Source organism: Sus scrofa, chromosome 1 (genome assembly GCF_000003025.6).
Source record: "Sus scrofa isolate TJ Tabasco breed Duroc chromosome 1, Sscrofa11.1, whole genome shotgun sequence".
In the NCBI taxonomy this organism is placed as follows: Eukaryota; Metazoa; Chordata; class Mammalia; order Artiodactyla; family Suidae; genus Sus; species Sus scrofa.
This window is the reverse complement of record NC_010443.5, coordinates 55,666,868-55,688,937: the sequence shown is the minus strand read 5'-3', so window position 1 is coordinate 55,688,937 and position 22,070 is coordinate 55,666,868. Positions and strand designations below refer to the sequence as shown.

Genomic DNA, 22,070 nt, shown 5'->3' with positions numbered 1-22,070 from the left:
GTCATACTAAAATAATTAGCAAAATCTCAGGCTAGATTTAAAAGACGAATAATCTCTGGTGTTAGGAAAAAAATTTCATACACTGTTTATGGGAATATAAACTGGCAAAACCCTTTTTTTTTTTTTTTTTTTTTTTTACTTTTGGATGGTGGTATGGCCCTATTATTAATTTAAAATGTGTAGACTCTGATTCAGCAATTCCATTTAAAGAAATTTACCCCACCCATATTCCCCCAACTCCTCACCCCCCAAAAAACACCCCTGAAAGGATGTATGTACAAGGCAACAATTTAGCAGTCCAAAGCCTTAACCAACTGGGCCACCTCATCACTTTAAGGCAACAATTTAAAAGTCTCCTAGTTTGGCTAAAGATACAAATCTATGCTATGGAATTATGCAGCCATGGGAAAGAAAGAAATTATCTATTAAGAAATAATAAAGAAAGATGTCCATACTAAGAGGTAAAAAAGCGATTAGCAGCCAGTGTATGTGTATGCATGTTTTTTGTTTTGGTTTTCTATGGTTTTTTGTCTTTTTAGGGCCGCACCCACACACACCGAGGTTCCCAGGCTAGGGGTCCAATCAGATCTGCAGCCGCCAGCCTATGCCACAGCCACAGCAATGAGGGATCCAAGCCTACACCACAGCTCATGGCAACACCAGATCCTTAACCCACTGAGCAAGGCCGGGGATCCAACCCGTGTCCTCATGGATACTAGTTGGGTTTGCTAACCACTGAGCCACAATGGGAACTCCAGTTTTCTGTGGGTTTTTTTTTATGGCTGGGGCATGTGGAAATTCCCAGGCTAGGGACTGAATCCACGCTGCAGCAGCCACCAGAGCCGTTGTGGTGACAATGTGTGATCCTTAACCACTGTGCCACAAGAGAATGCTTGTGTATGTATGTTTTAAGTGTCTATATGTGTTCATATATATATATATGTATATATGCAATATCAGAAATATAAAATTTCATTCCTAACAATTACTTGGGGGAGTAATACATGGGAAATAATGGTTAGAGAGAGACAAAATGGATTTTACTTTAACTTCTGTTTATTTTAATGACAAAACCAACAGAAATACTGGATATAAAATAAACACAGCTAACTTCACTATTATACCTATACCAAGAATTCAGGCCAAATTCCATTCCTTCCAGAGAAGTCAAATAAACACTCACCTCTCTCAGCCTCATTCCTCTGCCATCTGCCAGGGCTAGCTGCTACTTCTACCACATTGAAAGGTCCTGGAAAATAGTCAATTCCTTGTCTACTGGCTCACATGGACAAGTATTTCCTCAAGAGGACTAAGATTCAAGCCATGGTTGACTCTCTCCAGTATCTATTCTCATCTACTCTAAGGAATGGGTAGAAACCTCAAATGCTTACAAGAACCAGAGAGGTAAAGTAAATATTTGAAGCAGATCATGTGAAGGAGAGAGCAAACCTCTTCTGAAAGGGGGCAATGTCTGGATAGTTGTTCCAAAGTGACTACCTTCCCTTGGGGAAGAAGAACGTATTCCACTTGGAACAATGAAGAACAAGTTTCTCCATTTCTGGACTAGAAACATAAAAGAGTAATCAGACAATCTCTAAGCAAAAAAGGGATTTTTAAACAAGGAATGTGTAGACTTACACATATTCCATCCTATTCTGTACTATGTGATCTAGTTTTGTTTCTAGGGTGGGGAACAGAGACTTTAGTGAACTGTGACTATCTGCTTGTTATGAGAAGAAAAAAAAAATCATTTCATATGACATCAGAGCATCAGAGATATCCAAGGTCCTCAGAATTTTCCTGAGGATCTCCCAGACCAGATTGGGCTGTTGCTACTTAACTGGATAATTAAGTCAAAAGGGAAATTAGGTTTGGTATTGCAAGATCTTTTGATTATTCAAGATAGTTAGAAATAGATTTTTTTTCCTGGAGATTAAAAAATCATAGTCTTCAACTTCAAATAGGACTTTCAAAAGCTAACAGAACCTTCCTATGTTTAGTTTCCTACTACAAGACCTGCTTCTTTAGGACAGGACCTATGCCTTACTCACTTTTAACCCCCTCAGTGTTGAGACAGCCTATGTCACTTATTTATTTATTTTGTCTTTTTGCCTTTTCTAGGGCTGCACCCGAGGCATATGGAGGTTCCCAGGCTAGGGGTCTAATCGAAGCTGTAGCCATAGGCCTACACCAGAGCCACAGCAACTCGGGATCCAAGCCGAGTCTGCGACCTACACCACAGCTCACGGCAACACCAGATCCCTAACCCACTGAGCAAGGCCAGGGATCGAACCTGCAACCTCATGGTTCCTAGTCAGATTCGTTAACCACTGTGCCACAATGGGAACTCCCTATATCACTTATTTAATAAAAATCTGAAGGAAGGACGCATGGATGGACAGACTGACTTAAGGGCTGGGACTGAAGTGATAATGAAAATTTTAGTGGAGCTGAAAAAATAAGATGCAGCAGCACAATAATTTAAAGAATAAAAAAAGTCACACCTAATTCCAAGGCTTTATCTCAAGAAACTATACATCTGTCAACTGGTCTACAAAGTTATTCTCAACTAATGAGAAACTTCAATTTTCTATTTTGTTCCTGTTATACAGTGATTAAAAAGCCCCTTAGCTGAGATGAGAGAAATATTAAAGAAAAAATAGCTCATGTCCAATCTAATGCTAGCTCCTAAGCTAGAACCCTCGGCACTACTCTATTTGGCCTAGAAATTGCCTGACATTACTCTTCCCAGTATACTAATTTTTCTCAACATACACAACAGGCTTATTGCTAATCTTGTTCCAAGGCTATCGGCTTCCTTTCCATTTTCTATTCTTAAGAAAATTCACACAATCATCATTGCTGTAATTGTTACAACCTACAACCTCACATGGGCATTCAGCTTTCTGACTGTGGCTATCCTTCTTCTGGACTGTGATTACAATCTCTGGCTACTCAGGGGATCATGCATGCTCTGTTAATTGTCCTCTCTGTCTCATATCTCAGTTTTCCCCTCTGCACATCCTAAAATGTCCCATAATCCCTTTGTTCTACATTCTCCATTGCTCTGGAGTCGAAGGATACTTGCATTAGAGATTTAAGACGTATACATTAAATACTCGCACAACACTGTCCAATGTATTAGTTTTCTTCATGTAAATTCCTTATATGCATATTTTCTATTTCTTCTCTTTCTTCTTCTTTTTTTTTTTTTTTGGCTTTTAGGGCAGCACCTGCAGCATATGGAAGTTTCCAGGCTAGGGGTTGAATTGGAGCTACAGCTGCCGGCTACACCTGCCAGTCGGATTAGTTTTTGCTGAACCACAACCAGAACGCCATACTTCCTATTTCTTGATTAACAACTTTAAATTCTCCTACTCTGCCTCAAACTTCATTTTGGAATTATGAGTCCTCCAAAATGAAAAATTCCCATTTGGACTATTATTCTACTTTCAGAATTCTATACATTAAATACACAAATATATGAATACTATGCTTTATGCCAAACTTTAAGTAAAAAAACAGAATTATCTGTCTTACAAAGGAAATAAAGTTTTACAATAAATATACAAATAATTCATATATAGATATACAGAGATACAAATATATATACACACACATACATATGCAGAGAAATACATATATACACAGACACATATGCAGAGAGAGAGGGAGAAAGCATTCCTAGGGAGAAGTCATAAAATTTAAGTTACTTAAATTAGCCAGTTAAAAAAATCTGCAAGTATCTTGAAGTCAGGTAAAACTGAAATTAAGGCCCAAATACTAACAAACATAAACACAGTAACTAAATTAAGCTACTACCATCTTTCCCATAATTTAACCAAAGCACTTAAAAGAACCAACTTATTTAAAATAAAAGCCAGATGAAATTGGTTTACATATAATCTTGAAAGCCACTTAGACTCACTTAAGAGCATGCCAAAAATTTAAGATGAACAGTGGCCCCTCATTATCTAAGAGAAAAAAACGACAAAGACATTCTAATCTAATTAAAAATTACATTTTTACTTTAAAAAATAATTACTAACAAAAGAAAACATACTCACCTCTTCGATTAACTTTTCATTTGGTGATGATGTACAAAGACAGACAAGGTAAGTTTGCTTAAAACTACCTTTTGTACCAATCTCTGGATGGTCAGAACACAGCTTTGCTAGAGCAGTTGCTTGAATTAACTGATTTGTTTTGATTAGATGTTTAATTCTCATATCCAACAAGATGGGACCCTCAAAAGCTAAAAATTCATTCACTTTAAAAAACAAGACATAATAGATTATTAACATTTGGTAACAGTTTATTTGCAATACAAATAGTTACAAGGAATATTTTTTAAAAAGCACAGAAACTAAAAGTCTTTTTGTTGTTGTTGTTGCAATTTGCTATTACTCTCAGGCATTACAAAATAATTGACCTTATAAGAAAAAGGAGACTATGCCACTAACTTTTAAAGGGTACATCAAATATTTTTGCCCCTGAAGTACCATTCAGAATGAGAGAAATTAAATTCTTGATAAAAATAATTTTGCATTAAATTCTGAGTCAATGTTCTTAAAATTATATAGTAAATTCTTTTTCCACAGCAATTATTCTTGAATATCAGGAGACAGCATCTCTAGAAATTTTCAGGGCTAGGACATTATGCACTTATATGGGCAACCACAAAAGGATGTCTGGATATTCTAAAACACGAAATTCAACAAATATTGTGTTCAATACTGTTGATATAGTTTTCACTGTACAAAGGTGAAGTCTATCTTACCTTAACAGGTGTTTTAGAACAAATTTAAATATCTACAGAAAAATAAAGGGGTAGGATAGTCTGCTGAAAGTTCTGTGGGTTTGTTTTTATTAAATATCAATCAAAAAACCTCAACACTTGCTGAAGACCCACTAATGCATTAACAAATTTATCATTTTCAAATCTTTGAATTTCCTAGTGCTTGCTTGATCAACTACGAATAAGAATTTAATGTGAGTGTGTGTGTGTGTGTGTGTATGAAGGAGAATTTAAATTTTAACATATGCAAATTTAAACTTTTCCCTACGTTTTCTTTACCAGGATAAAAATCAAGTTAAAAATTTACTTGATCATGGCTAGCCTAAAACCTTTGGAAGGCTTTCAGTAATAAATTTTTAAATGTCCTATAAATAAAACACAATTTCTCTACTTGTGACAGATTGGAAGACATGTCTAGTAATTTGTGAGTTAGAAGATGGAAAATAAGAGATATTGTTTGCTTCTTTAAATATTCTTTGCCACCCACCAGTACCTTTATTTTTCAGATCTAACTACTCCACCATGAAAATAATCTTCCATAAAATAGTATGATCATGGCTCCATTAAAACCATGAGCATATAAGCAATTTAATAAAGGATCCCAAATTTCATCCTTTTCTTGAAGTCTAGACCTTTGTACCTGCTACTTTATTATTTACACATTATAAGAAAACAAAAAAGTAAAAAGACTGAACACAGATAAACAACACTATATCTGGTGCCTCTGATGATACATCTGACATATATAGGATATTACTTTTCTTTTTTTTAATATCACATTAAATTAGGACAATTAATTATATTACAAGTATCTTTTCATAGTTTAATTCAATGGCCAAAGCAAAATCTGTAAAGATCTTTAATGAAAACATTAAATAAAAGTTATTCTGGCTATAAATAAGTCATAGGCTTTTTTTTAAAAAAAGCTTGAATTTCCAGGAAACTCTAGCAATACAAATTCTGGGAATTATTTCAAATACTCCCACGAAAACTCATAATGAATAAACTCTGAAGATCATGGCAAAGAAATTATTTAAAGGTGGCAATTTTTAACAAAACTCATGACAGTCTTAACAGGAGAATTTCAAATACTCCCTAAAATCTCAAAGAGCAGCATGTAAGTTAGAATAACAAAATTATACAAAATACTTTCTGTACTAACTCAAGTATAGAATATATGTTAATACTATACATTTTAAAAATAAACGTGTGTGTTTTTAAACAATGGGAAACCACTGCCACACTTAGGGCAAAATTGATTTCAAAGAAATACAGGACAGAGCAGAAAGAATTTTATAGATCATTTTGTCCAGCTCCATCATTTGGCAGATGAGTAAACTGAGGCTCACAGGCACTCAAGGGATTCAATTCATCATGGCAAGAATCAAGTGACTTCCTAGGGTCATAAAGCCAATTAATGACAGAATCAGGACCAGAAAAATTCAGTCTTGCAATTTCCACCTTAACACAGTGGTGTGACGAGAAAAAAATATTATCATTTAACTGATGTGTCTACTTCTTAGTAGGATAGCACCTTATAGCAATAAAAAGCTGTGAAGCACCATCGGCTTTTAAAGGTACATAATTAGGTATTCTGAAGTTCGTGGTTCAAATGGATCAAAAGTAGATTAGTCTACACTCAATTCTAAACATACTGGAAACTCAATTCACTCCTGTCCCGCCCCCTTTTCTCCATTTTTACTGCTTCCCTCACCCCATTCTTCTGTATCTTTTTATTTCTCTCCAATACTGGGCATATTCTCCTTACAGAGTTATGATATCACATCAAAGACTATAAACTTAAGAAAAAAGTTTTGTGATCTTTACCCCTGAGTCACATCAAATTTCACTCCCGACCCTGCTTTACCCACTGCCATCCCAGAAAAGTAAAAATTACTTGAATTTTACTTAGGAAGTCTGTTAATCTATTTTCTCTGTATTTATGTACTTCAGTGGGGGGGGGCAGGTTTTACTACATTCAAGCCTAGAAAGAGAGCTTGGATGACATAAAACAGCAATGTAAATGAATGATATTTGGCCAGTTCAATTAGGAAATAATGACCTCTTTCCCATAAAATGCTACTTACATAATAGAAAAAAGAAAAATAAGGTAATTAACCTAGTTATTACAATATATAAGTTGAACATTTGCGATACACTTTTACACAAATATTAACTGAGCATGTACCATGCACCAAAACTTAAGAGTAGGTCCTGACTTGCCCCCAGAGTGGAGTCAACCTGCTTACTGTGTGTACATTTCCACACTCAGACTGGCACATAATTCCCTTCACAGAATCTCTGGCTAGCTGTTTCACAAGCATCTCAAACTCTGCATACAAAAATCTCTATACCACAGTATGTGTTATCTCAGCATAAAATTGTTTCCTCCTGCCTCCTTCTCATCCTAATCTACAATCCACCATATAATTCTATCACTTCTAATCCTTAAGTACTCAATCCCATTCTTTTCCTCTACCTCTACGCCTAATATTCACCTCCTCCTCTCAGCCCAATTTGTTAATCTATCAGAACACTTTGTTGCACTCTGCTAGTCTTCTGTAGCCACTATTACTATGACCAGGGTGCTTTTTTTTTTCTTCCTAAAGCACACAATTATCTTCTCTTAGTGAAAATTCCCAAAAGGTCTCCCTTTGCCTTCAAAGGGTGAATTCCAAAATTCTCATCATGGCCTATATGAATCGGAATCAACTATTCCTTTTTAAAAATTACAATTTATATTTTCTCTTAAAATTAATTCAGCATTTGGGCAAGAAATAAAAGGCACCAAAACTGGAAAGGAAGAAATAAAATCATCTGATTATATTTGGCATAATCTTATAGGTAGAAAACCCTAGAGATGCCATTAAAAAAAAAAAGCACAAAATAAAAAAACTATTAGAACTAATAAATTAATAAGCAAAGTTGCAGGATACAAAAAGCAAAAATTAATTGCATTTCTATACACTAACAATTAACAATCTGAGAAGGAAATTCAGAAAACAATTCCATTTATAATAGCAACAAAAAGAATAAAGTACTAGGAATAAACCTGAGAGTGCGAAAGTCTTATATAGTGAAACCTACAAAACATTTGCTGAAAGAAATTAAAGACAACACAAGTAAATGGAATGATCCCCATGTTCATGAATTGGGAGACTTAATATTATTAAGATGTCCAACTACCCAAAGCAATATATAGATTCAATGTTATCTCAATAGAACTGCAATGGCTATTTTGTAGGTACAGAAAAATTTATCCTAAAATTTATAAGGAATCTTAGGGGACCTCAAATAGCCAAAGCAATTTTGAAAAAGAACAAAGATAGGAGGTCTCTCACTTCCTTATTTCAAACATACTACAAAGCTACAATAACCAAAACAATCAAAACTGGCATACAGACAGGCATATAGGTGATGTAACAGAACAGAAAAAGTCCAGAAATAAACCCTTACTACTTGCAATAAGGGTGCCAAGACTACTCAACAGGAAAAGTATAGTCTTTTCAACAAATGGTGCTGGGAAAACTGGATATACACAAGCAAAAGAATGAAGCTGGGGTTAAGGATCCTGCATTGCCACAAGCTGTGGTGTAGGTTGCAAACACGGCTTGGATCTGGTGTGGCTGTGGCTGTGGCGTAGGCCAGCAGCTGTAGCTATGATTAGACCCCTAGCCTGGGACTCTCCATATACTGTGGGTGTGGCTCTAAAAAGCAAATAAATAAATACATAAATAAAATAAAGTCAAAAAAAAAAAAAAGAATGAAGCTGGACTGCATAAAAAATAAACTTGAGAGTTCCCTGGTGGTCTAGTGGTCAGGATTCAGTGCTTTCACCACCATGGCCCTGGTTTGATCCCTGCTCTGGGAACTGAAATCCCCTATCAAGCTGCTATATACTGCAGCCAAAACACACACACACAAAACAAACAAAGCCAGAAACTTGAAATGAACTAAAGACTTGAATGTAAGAGCCAAAACTATAAAACTCCTAGAAGAAAAACAATTGGGAAAAGCTTCAAGATACTGGACTTGACAATGATTTATTGGCTACAACAAGGTACAGCCAACAAAAACAAACAATAAGTCTACATCAAATTTAACTTCATTCTTCAAAGGACAGAATCAACAGAGTGAAAAGGCAACCTACAGAATGGGTGAAAATATTTGCAAATCATATATCTGATAATGGGTTAATGTCCAGAATATATAAAGAACTCCTACAATTCAACAACGACAAAAAAATCAAATAATCCAACTGAAAACTGGCAAAGAACTTGAACAGACATCTCCAAAGATGATATACAAATGGCCAAGCACATTAAAAGATATGTAAAATCACTAGTCATCAGAGAAATACAAACCAAAACCACAAGGAGATATCACCTCTCCATTAGAATGGCTATTATATTAAAAAACAAAAACAGAAACAAAAAAAACAACAGGAAGTAAGTGTTGGTGAGGATGTGGAGAAATTGGAAACTTTGTATACTGTTGATAGGAGACTATAAAATGACACAACCTCTGCGGAAAACAGTCTGGAAGTTCCTCAAAAAAAAACCTATGGTCCACCTCTGGGTATATACACAAAAGAAGTAAAAGGAAGGTTTCAAGGAGATATCTGCACTCTCACAGCAGCACTACTCACAAGGGCCAAGAGGCAGAAGCAATCCAAATGTCCATGAGTAGATGAATAGATAAACAAATGTGGTATATACATACACTGCAGTATTATTCATCTTTAAAAAAGAAGGAAATCCTGTCACATGCCACAACATGGTTGAATCTTAAGAACATTATGCCAAGTGAAACAAGCCAGTCACAAAAAGGTAAATATGTATGATTCCATTTATATGAGGTAAATAAAGTAATCGAAGTCATAGAAACAAAAAGAAAAATGCTGGCTAACTGGGGCTTGGGAGTGAAGGATAGGGAAAAGGGGAAATTGTTTAAAACAGGGTTTTAATTTTGCAAGATGAAAAAGTTTTGGAGATCTGTTTCAAAACAATATGAATACACTTAACACCACTGAACAGTACACTTAACAACGATTAAATGATATATATCATGCTGTGTGGTTTCTTACCACAATTTAAACAACACATTAAAAAAAATTAATTCTGGAGTTCCTGTTGTGGCACAGTGGTTAACGAATCCGACTAGGAACCATGAGGTTGCGGGTTTGTTTCCTGGCCTTACTCAGTGGGTTAAGGATCTGGCATTGCCGTGAGCTGTGGTGTGGGTCACAGACGCAGCCTGGATCCCGAGTTGCTGTGGCTCTGGCGTAGGCCGGTGGCTACAGCTCCAATTAGACTCCTAGCCTGGGAACATCCATATGCCTCTGGAGCGGCCCTAGAAAAGGCAAAAAAAAAAAAAAAAAAAAAAATCCAAATTCAGAAATTTAATAAAAATTTAACACTTTAAGCTCTTCATCAGTAGTTCAACTCTGGCTGTACAATTATCCTGACTTCTAAACAGTACTAATGTCTGGGGCTCATACCCAGAGACTCCAAGCTAATTGGTCTGAGGTAGACCTCCAGCATTGGTGTGTCTAAAACTCTCCTTGCGACTTAAGGGCCATTACTCTAAAAGTAACTATGTTTCAGTGTCCAAATTATCAGGGAGTATCTTTATCTTCATCCCACCTAGGGGGACTACATGATACACTTAAAAGAAAAAATTTTCACTTGTTGATTTCAGAATTTCTTAAAGAAAGACTTGGTTAAGTCTCATTAAATTTTCTCACTAGGTCTGAAAATTTATGATCATAACTAATTTGTTAATTATGATATAAAACACAATTTTTAAAAATTAAAAAAACATGGAGTTCCCTGGTGGCCTAGTGGTTAAGGATTCAGCATTGTTATTGCTATGGTGCAGGTTTAATCCCTGGCCTGGGAACTTCTATATGCTGTAGGCATAGCCAAAATATTGTAAAAACATAAAAATTTTAAAAATAAAAAATTCCATTTTATAGGCAAACCTAGTAAGTACGCAACCCTAAAATTTTTGTGTGAAATAAGATTTAATTATTGCCATTACATTTAATTAAATTCTGACATATTTACCTATGAAACATTATTATGAAATACACTCATTAGAAGAGAAATAATGAGTATTTTAGGATGTCTATAAAGCCAATTAATGTGGGTTTTAAAATCACTTTCAGTAAAAATAAAACCTTAGTGGTCATTATATTTAGTTATGTAATAACAGAATATTATTAAGGCTAACAAAATGCAAAATAAAAGCATCAGCCTGAGGAGAGAGAACACTTTTACAAGCTTACTGCAGTTAAGTTCTATCAGATAATTCTATTCAGAGTCACTGATTCTCAACAATCTAATGGTTTCCACATAAGTAAGAGTCAATCTAAATTAGCAGTGATTTTTTAAAATAAAATCTAAAATATTCCACTTACTTAAAAAGACAAGGTCAGGTAAAAGCAAAAGAGAGACAAGGCAAAAAATTTTTTTAAAAACCAAAAGGACAACAAAATAAACAATTTAGGAAATCTATATTTCTAAGAGTACTTAATTTATGGTCTATAAGGTGTTATTTTTAGTGACTTTCTATAAGAAACATCCTAACACCAACAAACCAACAAACAAAAAACCCCAAAACAAAAATGATCAAAAAACAGCCGCCAATAGATTTAAGTCTAGATCTCAGAACCTCCCCCTTTTGGTATTCTCTACGTAGACAGGTAAAGATATAAAAACACATATAAGATACAGCAAAAGTATAAAGTAAGAGAACTGGAGATTTACTATCCAAAACTAAATTCAGCTGCATGTAATCAGATCTGGTTTCACCCTATTTATCTAGAAAGTATTTGTTAATGTTTGCTCTCACCTCCCATCTCCTCTTCCCTTAAAATATTATTACATCTTAGATATGTTAATATCTGGTAAACCAGGGAGTACATTTTTCCATTTTCACTTTAAAATACCAAGTTTATTACTGAAATAAAGACTTATTTTCTCGCACAGCTCTGAATGATTTATAAGTCCTGTGGAAAAACCAAAGCTCTAGAAATTTCCTTTGAAAACCAAGGAGTTCAGAAAAAAAGAGAGAGAGAGAGAACCATAGGGCTTAGGATTTAAGAGAGAACTGGCAAGCTGAAAAAAACACAATTTATACAACTGCAAATTATTCCAAAATAGAAGGGAAAGGACTGGAGGAATTAAGTGACTGTTAATAGGAGCTCTTTCAGAGTTTAAATTTACAATAATGACATAGAACAAAGAAGAAAAAGCGGTCTCAGGACCAAGGATGCAGGCACTACACATCCTTGCAGACTGTTATTAAAGTTAAAACTCAAGATGACCACTAGTTCACCAAAAAAGTTGGGAACAATTAAAATGGTGGAGGTGGGAAACTTCCTGAGAAAGGCCTGTTCCTTGGGTTTGACTGATTATGTATTACTTACGATGACAGAGAAAAGGAGAATTTATTCTGTTTTTTTGTTTGTTTGTTTTTGTTTTTGTCTTTTTAGGGCTACACCTGTGACATATGGAGGTTCCCAGGCTAGGAGTCCAATAAGAGCTGTAGCTGCCGGCCTATACTACAGCCATAGCAACTTGGGATTCAAGCCATGTTTGCAACCTACACCACGACTCATGGCAATACTGGATCATTAACCCACGGGGCAAGGCCAGGGATCAAACCTGCGTACTCATGGATGCTAGTCAGATTCGTTTCCACTGAGCCAGAATTTCTTTATTTTTATGGTGTTCTGATAAGAGGCTTTACATTGAAAAGGGCAGAACAAACAATGGAGAAAATGGAAATAGAATGGAAAATACAATTTTCAAAATGGGGCTGAAAGTACATTTTGCAAACTGTAGACTAGAGGAATAGATATATTCCTAAAAGTCTCAAAATTAATTATAGTAAAAACATAGATTTGAGTGTTCAGGGGTAAAAGTGTGATTGTTAAGAGCCAAGACATATTCATCAAACATAAGTTAAGATTATACTTTCCAAAAATTATCTCAAAATGGATCACAGACCCAAATGTAAAATGCAAAACTATAAAACTTCTAGATGAAAGAGGAGAAAAATCTGTATGACCTTGGGTTTGGTAATATTTGTAGATAAAACACCAAAAGCACAATCCAGGAAGAAAAAAATGATATATTGGGCTTTATTAAAATTTAAAACTTAGGCTCTCTGGAAGGCATTAAAAGGAAAAGGACAAGCCAACAGAGTAAAAGACCATATTTGCGAAACTCCTAACTCCTAAAGGACTTGTAGCAAAATATACCACAGAACAGAGGCTCAACAATAAGAAAATAACCTGATTAAAAAGTAGGCAAAAAATATAAAACAGCTGCCTAATCTAAAGAGATATATAGATGGCAAATACACATGTGAAAAGATGTTTAATATCATTTGCCAGTACAGAACACAAATTAAAACAACAATGTGATATCACTACACACCTATTAGAAAATGACTGAAATCCTCCAAACAGACACTATCAATTATTGGTGAGAATCTAGCACAACATGCAGAATGGTACAGCTTTGCAGTTTCTTACAAAGCAACATAATGTTACCATATGTCTTAGCAATCTTACCCCTAGGTATTTAGCTAAATGATGTGAAAACTTAGATCCACAGAAAAACTTGTATGCAAATGATATCACAGTTTTATTCATAAATGCTATAAACTGGTAGTAAATACAATGCCCCTTAATGGGTGAATGGATAAACTATGGTACATTCATACATGGAATACTATTTGGCAATATCAAGGAATGAGCTATTAAGCTACTCAAATACATAGATGAACATTACATGAATGTTGCTAAGTGAAAAAAGCAAGACTGAAAAGCCTAAATACATATATTAACATACATAAATTTTTTTTAGGGTCACACATGTGGCATATGCAAGTTCCCAGGCTAGGGGTCGGATCAGAGCTGCAGCTGCTGGCCTACACCACAGCCACAACAATGCAGGATATGAGCTGGGTCTGCAACCTACACCATGCTCACAGCAACACCGGATACTTATTAACCCACTGAGCGACGTCAGGGATCAAACCTGCAACCTCATGGATACTAGTCAGGTTTGTTACCACTGAGCCACGACAGGAACTTCAAAAGTCTATAATTATATGACAATCTCCAAAAGGCAATATCATAGGCATGGTAAACGCGTCAATAGTTGTCAGGTGTTCAGAAGAGGACTGAACAGATGAAGCACAGTTAATTTTCTGAGGGCAGTAAAACTATTCTATACACTGTAATGATGGATATATGTCAAAACCTATAGAAATTTACAACACAAAGAAGAAAACTTAAGGTATGTAAATATCATATATATTTATACACACACACACATATATATGAATGAGGCTGGGAACCCCAGGATAGAATGCAGAATATGACAAAAGCATCTGTCTTACAAATGTGACAAAAGAACTTCACTGAAAGAGGTGGGAGAATAGGATGCTCACCTAACTAACTTTGGGTGGAATCGGTAAGAATGGAAAAAGGACCTGTACTTCAATAAAGTTGTTTTCCATAGGGGTACAGGTTATCAATTCTGAAACTACTATACACGTATACTAGGACTGATTAAGTATATGGATGGTCAATGGTAGAAGCAGCAAATCTGAAGACCACATACTGTATATTCCAATTTTATGACATTCCAATGAAGTGAGAAGTTACAGATAAGCAAAAAGAGAAAGCTAAAATGATCCATGTAATATAGATTAGAATTGAAGACATCAGTATAAACGCTCATATTTAGTTTAATATAGATAGAGCTGGTTACATATAGAAACATTAACAGATATGTGTACATACACAGATTAGTCATATGCATTTTCTTGCTTTGTCTGCTGAGAGATCCCAGAAGCAACAACACCCCAGTAGCAGTGAACACACTCAACTACCAGGTCTTGGTTTCTAATGCTATTCTCCAATAAAAGCAATCAGGGATTCCTTGGAGAAGTAGCTGATTCTAGGATTAGAGCAGGAAATATGCACAATAAGCCTGGGGCATCCTATAGTGCCAGAAAGCAAGGAAGTACTAAAACAAAAAAACATAACCTACAATGACGGAGATATATCAAAGGAACACAAAAGTTAACTCAAAGAGTTCCCAATGGCCCCAACTGGAACAATTTGAGCAACAAATAAACTAATATTGGATTATGACCAAAGTGTAAATATCCATGAGTCCATACTGATATAAACACATACATAAATAAGTGGGAAATAAAAGACAAATTTCCTGTGAACTCCAAATAATCTGTGTAGATACTGCCTCCTCAAGGAGGTAGAGATTAATTCTTCACTTCTTAAGTATGGGCTGCAAGTGGTAACTTCTTTCTAAAGAGCACAGCATGGAAAGGCAGAAAAAAAGTAATTTTATAATAGAGAAACCTGACAAACACACTACTTTGTCAGGTGATTAAGGTTAACATCAACAGTGAGAAGTCATGTTGATAATATGTACCTCTGGTATGATGTGATGACAATGGGCTTTACCTCTGCGATCTTCCTCCCCAAAACCCCTAAGCCCAGTTGTGATCATGAGAGCAACATTAGGCAAATCCCAACCGGGGGATATTCTACAAAATACCTGACCAGTATTCCTCAAAACTGTCAAGCTTATAAACAAACAAGGAAAGTCTGAAAAACTGTCACAACCAAGAGGAGCCTAAGGAGATGATGACTAAATGTTATGTGGTATTCTGGATGGGATCCTGGAACAGAAAAAGGACATCAGGTAAAAAACTAAGGAAATCTGAATAAGGCATGGATTTTAGTTAATAACAAAGTATCGATACTTGTTTATTAATTGTGGCAAATGTACCACATTTATGTAAGATACTAACAGTCGGGAAAACTGGTTGTGGAGTTTTGGAAACTCTTCACAACTTTTCTGTAAATCTAAAAATATTTGGCATTCCCATTGTGGCTTGGTGGTTAACAAATTCGACCTAGGAACCATGAGGTTGCAGGTTTGATCCCTGGCCTTGCTCAGTGGGTTAAGGATCCGGTGTTGCCGTGAGCTGTGATGTGGGTCACAGACACGTCTTGGATCCCGAGCTGCTGTGGCTCTGGTGTAGGCTGGTGGCTACAGCTCCAATTAGACCCCTATCCTGGGAACCTCCATATGCCATTGGAGCAGCCCTCGAAAAGGCAAAAAGACAAAATAAACAAACAAATGAAATACTCTAAAAAGTTAATTTAAAATTAATTAGGTCAGACTAACCTCAATATTAAACAATCTTACATAATTCAACTCTAGCCAAAGACTTCTTGTGGTCTTTCATCAAATCTTTATGGACGAGACATAAAGAAAGACATATTTGATGAAACAACCATAATCAAAAGGTATTGATTAACTGAAAGCAAGCAAGACGATTTCCAAAGTTATCCCAGGGGTTAGGTTTCTGAATATAACCTTTTTAATGGTTATTATTAGAAACCTGGATGCTAACAGACTGCAAACTAGTAAGATCTGCTTAAACTGGGAAGGACAAAAACCCTGAATTAACAAAATCAAGATTTAAAAAGATACTGACAAGTTGCACAGAAAATGAACCTAAGACAGTGAAATTTATTTAAATTAAAAAAAAAAAACTTGGTGTGCTAAAATACAACATATAAAAATGTAAACAAAAGTTCTCCTCTGGCACCAAGGTTAAGGATCCAGCATCGTCACTGCAGTGGCTCAGGTTGCTGCTGTGGTGTGAGTTCCATCCCTGGACCAGGAATGTCCCACATGCCATGGGTGACGCCAAAAAAAAAAGTAAATACTTTAAGAGATGCATATATTTAAAAAAATTATTTTGGTGTGATTTTAGTAATCTTACTGAGTTGTGAGAATAAGGCTGTCACAAAAGGTAATGTCAACTTAAGTCACAATAGGATGAAGGTGGAGAGAGTACCAATGACCTCAGAGCTGGCAAGATCTACCCATGAAAGAGAACAAACAAAATGCACTAAAGAGTCTGGAACCATGACTGCACATATAAAATCATGCTGCACCAGGACAGCTTTTAGTCTTTAGAATAAAAGATGACAAAGTGTAAACATGATGGTGACCTTAACTATCTCAATTGTTATAGCATGAAAGAGGGATTTATACTGTTAGGTATGCTTTAGGAAAGCACTAGATCCAAAAGATGAAAACTCTAAGAATGTAGTTTTCACAATCTAAACAACAAAGCAGGCTACAAATGACTGAATTACACAGTTTCCATTCTCAAGAAGTGTTGGAGCAAAGGCCTATTTATTAGTGAGGAAGTTAAAACTGGGTAAAAAATAAATGAGCATTCAGTGCCTTTCCAATCCTGAGATTATAACTAAAGAAAGGTACAAATAATGTTTTCCTATGATATTCAAAGGACATCTACTTGAATTTTGCTGGTTTAGTTATTAGGGTTACTTTATCCCAGAGATGCTAAAACCTTAAAGTGAAACCAGCATTTTTAACTGAGTCCCATGTACTCTCAAATCCCTCACTCAAACAGCATGTCTTGATTTAGCTGGGTTTCAGTAGTTCCAAAAGTAGTCAACAAAAATTATTTAAAACAAATCAGGATTAAGTGGATTACCTACTTTTCAAATACTACATCGAACCTTCAAAGGCTTAGCTATAAACACTAATGAGCACAGCCTAATATAGAATACTGATTATTGTCTGAGTTGTAGCTCTTCTTGTCAAACTTACTATAGGCCAGCATGGGTTAAACTAAGGGGCTGGCTGGATATACTGTATAAAAGACTAGAAGTTCCCTGGTGGCTCAGTGGGTTAAGGATCCAGCATCGTCACTGCTATGGCTCAGGTTGCTGCTGTGACGCAGGTACCATCCCTGGCCCTGGAACTTCTGCATGCCCAAGTATAGCGCCCCCCCCACCCTCCAAAAAACTAAAAATTCCACATGCTATAGAGCTATCAAATTTGAAAATGTAAATAAATTAGCATGTATATGTAAAATGTTAATTCCTTTGAGTTTTACAAAGGAGGAAATAAGTCTGTGTGAGTATCCATAAAATAACTCTCATCAAAAACTTATTTTAACAGAGGATCAAGTAAAGACTGCAGCTGCAAAGTCTCTCAGTCATGTAACATCTCTCTGGTTGCCTCATGAGTTGTATTAAATCTGGCTACCTACAATCCATCTGCTACTACAGAACTCTTGCCTGCATAGTCCAAATTATTCCAGTAGCTATGCCAGGTAAAAATCAAGAAATAAGCAGCATAGAGTTGGGTGAGGACACTTGTTAACAGAAACAATGTTAGGCACATTTGAACAAGTAAAGAAATTGAGCACATATTATTTTAAAATAAATTTTAAATCCCTGCTAAGATAAAGGTTCCATTTTCCTGCATTAGGATAATGTGTGAGTTGGGCAAAGATGCTCTTCAGAAACTGCCAACAGAAAAAAGGAGTTAATCCTTTATTTCAGTTCAGTGTAAGTTTATTAGGCTGGGTGCAGCATGGCATAATATAAAAAGGAGAGAGGTTGGGGACCTCACTTTAATTCCTGGCTCTACCTCACATCACTGGCATGTGACGTAAAAAACAATCTTTCTGAGCCTCCATCTTCTCACCTGCAAAATAGGGACAATAGACACTACTTTTTTCACAGGATCATTGTGAAAGTTAAATGAAACCATGCATATAAAAGCACATTTCAAACTTTTAGGAATTATGCAATGTAATTTGATATTATTATTAATATATTACATCTAATATTCCCAAAGCTGAGAAGACTAGAAAGTGTAACTGGTTATAGAAATAAAAAACAAGCTGGTATTACTATATTGGGGAAAAAAGCTAATATGCCAATGGCAAAAAAAAAAAAAAAATACCCTTAAACTAAAATTCTCAACTTTTAGATGTTCTTCTTCTTCTTATTTTAAATAATGAGGCTCCATTTCTCCAAGGTCTGAGAACACTGTAGCTAATCTGAGGATATACTCAAAGGATGGGAGATAATTAAAAAAAAAAAAAACTTTTGGTGAAAACTAAGAAACAGACAACCTTACTAAAACTAGCCAAAAGACATGGAGAAATATGATAATGTGAGAAAAAAGAATGTATATATGTGTGACTGGGTCACCTTGCTGTACAATAGAAAACTGACAGAACACTGTAAACCAGCTATAAAGGGGGAAAAAAAAAGATAAGGAGAAATATGTTAAAAGTGGAATCAGGAACAACTAGCTTGAAGGAAATTTGGAGACTAGCTGGAAAGCATTTTGGTAAATATCCAAGTACCAGAAGAGTTAGCAAAAATGAGCTTATACTACTCTGTTATCACACAGCAAAATACCTACAGTTTGCTATCATTCAGCAAGAAAAGCATAAATAAACAATGGAAAAAGCTTACTTACTTCTCTAGTTAAATGCCTTGGGAAAGCTTAGGGTGAAATGCATGCACTTTCCTAAACAATTTCAAGTAAGTACCAAAGACAATAACTCTGCTCTTTTTTGTGGCATATATATATTTTTTGAACTCTGGGTTAGCCATCAACTTCTAATAGGATACCTGCCAGTTTAAGTTTAACTGGGATCTTTATTGCCTAAGCCCACAAGATAACAACGAAGCAGGATAAAGTGAGTCTGAGCTGTTTGAGAAAGAGTACTAATCATAGAGACAGAAGACTTGAGAGTTCCAGTATTAATTTTTTATTCTATTTTGAAGAAAATCATTTCACTATTCTATTTCTGCTTCTCCATCTGTCAAATAAGTTAGTTATCAAATACAAGCTAGATTGCCACCTGTCAGGATGCTGCAGAGGGAATTCCTCTGAAGAAATGATGCTGAGAAAAAATTTGAGTTTTTCTGTTACTCTAAGATTGTATAATCCTATAAATACATCTTCCCCCAGTAAAATAAAGTGAAGGGCCTCAAGTACCTCTTATAAAATTTAAACGGTCCTTCTTAGAATATCTTGAGATGAATTATATCAAAACAATTTTTAGTACTTATTTTTTCTAGTCCAATTATTCTTTCTTTTTTTTTTTTTTTTTTTCTCTCTCTCTCTCTCTAGAAAATTTACCTTTATCCTTATCCAATGGTTCCTGGGAAAGAATAGTGCACAGTACCGGGTTTTTCCACACCCCAGTTTCTTGAGCTAGAGTAGCTAAAAAATGCAATTCACAGCTGCCATTCTCCATCAGCTTTTCATGAGCTACCTATAAATATTAAATAAACATCCAAAGAATTACAACAGATTTTTAAAAGCAAGCTTATCAGGCTTTAAATATAATACTAAACTTTTGAAAAATAAGACTTTTATTTTAAAATTTTCATGTCACATTACAAAGTGCTGAATCCTTCTAATTTTTAAAGATGATTCTCAAGGATAAGAATTATATTAATTATAAATTTTAAATAAATACAATGTATTTCTAGAAATAAGTCTATGTTATTTTTTCCACAAAAAAAGTAAACCAAGAGCAAAGTTATTTCTCAAGGAAGCTATCAGAGTATCCATAGCATGGAATACCTTACACATTTCTTATCCTCTGTGTTAGTGAAAAAAAAAAAAAAAAAAAAAAGTTCCAAAAAACTTTCTACCATTAATAAATAACAAATCTGCATCAAGGCCTAAGTGACAACTTGTATACACACATTTCAATAAAAGGGACTTACCAAAAGAAAACAACTACATGTATGATTTTTTTCATTTATTCATTATATAACCTTGGTAATAACCCGTTAAAGCTGAGACTGAACCTTGCTTACGTGTTTCCAAGAGTTCAAGCAACTGACCTATTCTTCAGGCCACAAAAGATCAACAGTTTTAATTCAATTCAGAAAATGTTTATTGAGAATTTCAATGGGTAAAGTACTAGGGAGGAGAGCAATTAATCCCTGAATTTATTGGGCTTATCCTCTAGTGGAGTAAAGAAATGTTTAAACAGTTAAAACACAGGCAAAATAAAACAAATGTTGTTAAGCAGGTATAAAATAAGCCCAAGTAAGCTCTGAAATGAAAGCAAAGTGTCACAGAAATTCTTAAAGCTGCAAGTTATGTTTATATAAAAAGTCTGTTACTCAAAACCATAAAAATTTTCTCACTGCAACAAGTTCAACTGCTTTACAAAATTTTCTTTGAGCAACTACTGAGAGCTACCATACTGGGGTTTAAAGAGTTATTTCCCTCTCATTAACTCATATGAAAAAACTATCAACTAATGTTATTGTTTCGAAAAGGAGAGTTTAAAAGTTTACCTTATGTTGACAAACAAAATAAGTAGTATAAGGAATTCAGTATTTGCATATAAACAATAATTAATTCTGTGGCAGATTGTATCTGAATGCCAAATAATTTAAGAAGTCCTGAAATAATCGTTTACCTAAAAATAAACACTTGCTAGGAAAAAAACCTGATACAAGTTACTAATATGCTGAAGTAGAAGCTGCATAATTAAAAAGTTAGTTGCAATGTGACAAACAGGACAAGACACTTTCATTTCAACAGTTATTAAGTATTTACTATGTATAAAACACTATGTAGAACCTTACTGTATAAAGATGTGAATCCTACCTTCAAGAATTTTGCATTTGATACAGATTTAATGATTAATATTAAAACAGGAAAGTTAATTTCTATGCCTAACTATAGTTTATTTCACATGCTTCTAAAATTTGAGACTAATCCTCTTTTTTATTATATCTTCTACAGAAAAACATAAAGCCAAAAGATATTTTAGGAACTCTGGCTAGAGAAGTAGAGAAACAACTATACATTTTGAGACTAGCTAGTAGGAATATTCTTTTTAAGTCACCATTTATTCAAAACTTACTTGAAGTTATATCCAGCACAATCTAGTGCTTAAACAAAATTTAACATTCTTAAAAATACTAAAAACAACTAAGTGCTAAACTATGTACTTTTATAAGTGGAATAATAGCACTAAATAAAAGAGATAAAGCATGTGTTTTCAGATATAGGAGAAAAATTATGGGCTATGGAATAAAGAACCTTGGTTCAAATAACTGCTTTGTTATATTAGCTGTATAAGTTTGGGCAGATAAATATTTTAGAGTTGAGCCTCAGTTTCCTCACCTTTAAAATGGGAAAAATATACCTACCCCCACAGTTTTCGTAAAGATTAAATGAGACATCTTATATTTTTATAAAGCATACTGCAATTTTCATCAACAGTTTACTGTTTCTAAATACAAATGAGGTTATTTCCTTTTGTATTCCCTTACTGCTCTGGCAAAGCTCTAATTATCTGATCTTAAAGAACAATGCAATATTCACCCATCTATTTA

At 34.8% G+C, this 22,070-nt stretch overlaps 1 protein-coding gene across 4 annotated transcripts in view; it reads right to left on the bottom strand.

Moving 5' to 3' along the window:
* The window catches only part of ZNF292 (zinc finger protein 292), a 97,854-nt gene that overhangs the window by 24,166 nt on the left and 51,618 nt on the right, over positions 1–22,070 (bottom strand). For 3 of the 4 annotated variants that reach the window (XM_003121280.5, XM_021089737.1, XM_021089731.1), the window contains 2 exons: positions 19,843–19,978; positions 4,068–4,270 (listed from right to left, as the gene is read on the bottom strand). In XM_003121280.5, the coding sequence (XP_003121328.1) occupies positions 4,068–4,270; positions 19,843–19,978 (339 nt within the window). The remainder of the gene's footprint in view (positions 1–4,067; positions 4,271–19,842; positions 19,979–22,070) is intronic. The other variant, XM_021089734.1, reaches the window with a different exon arrangement.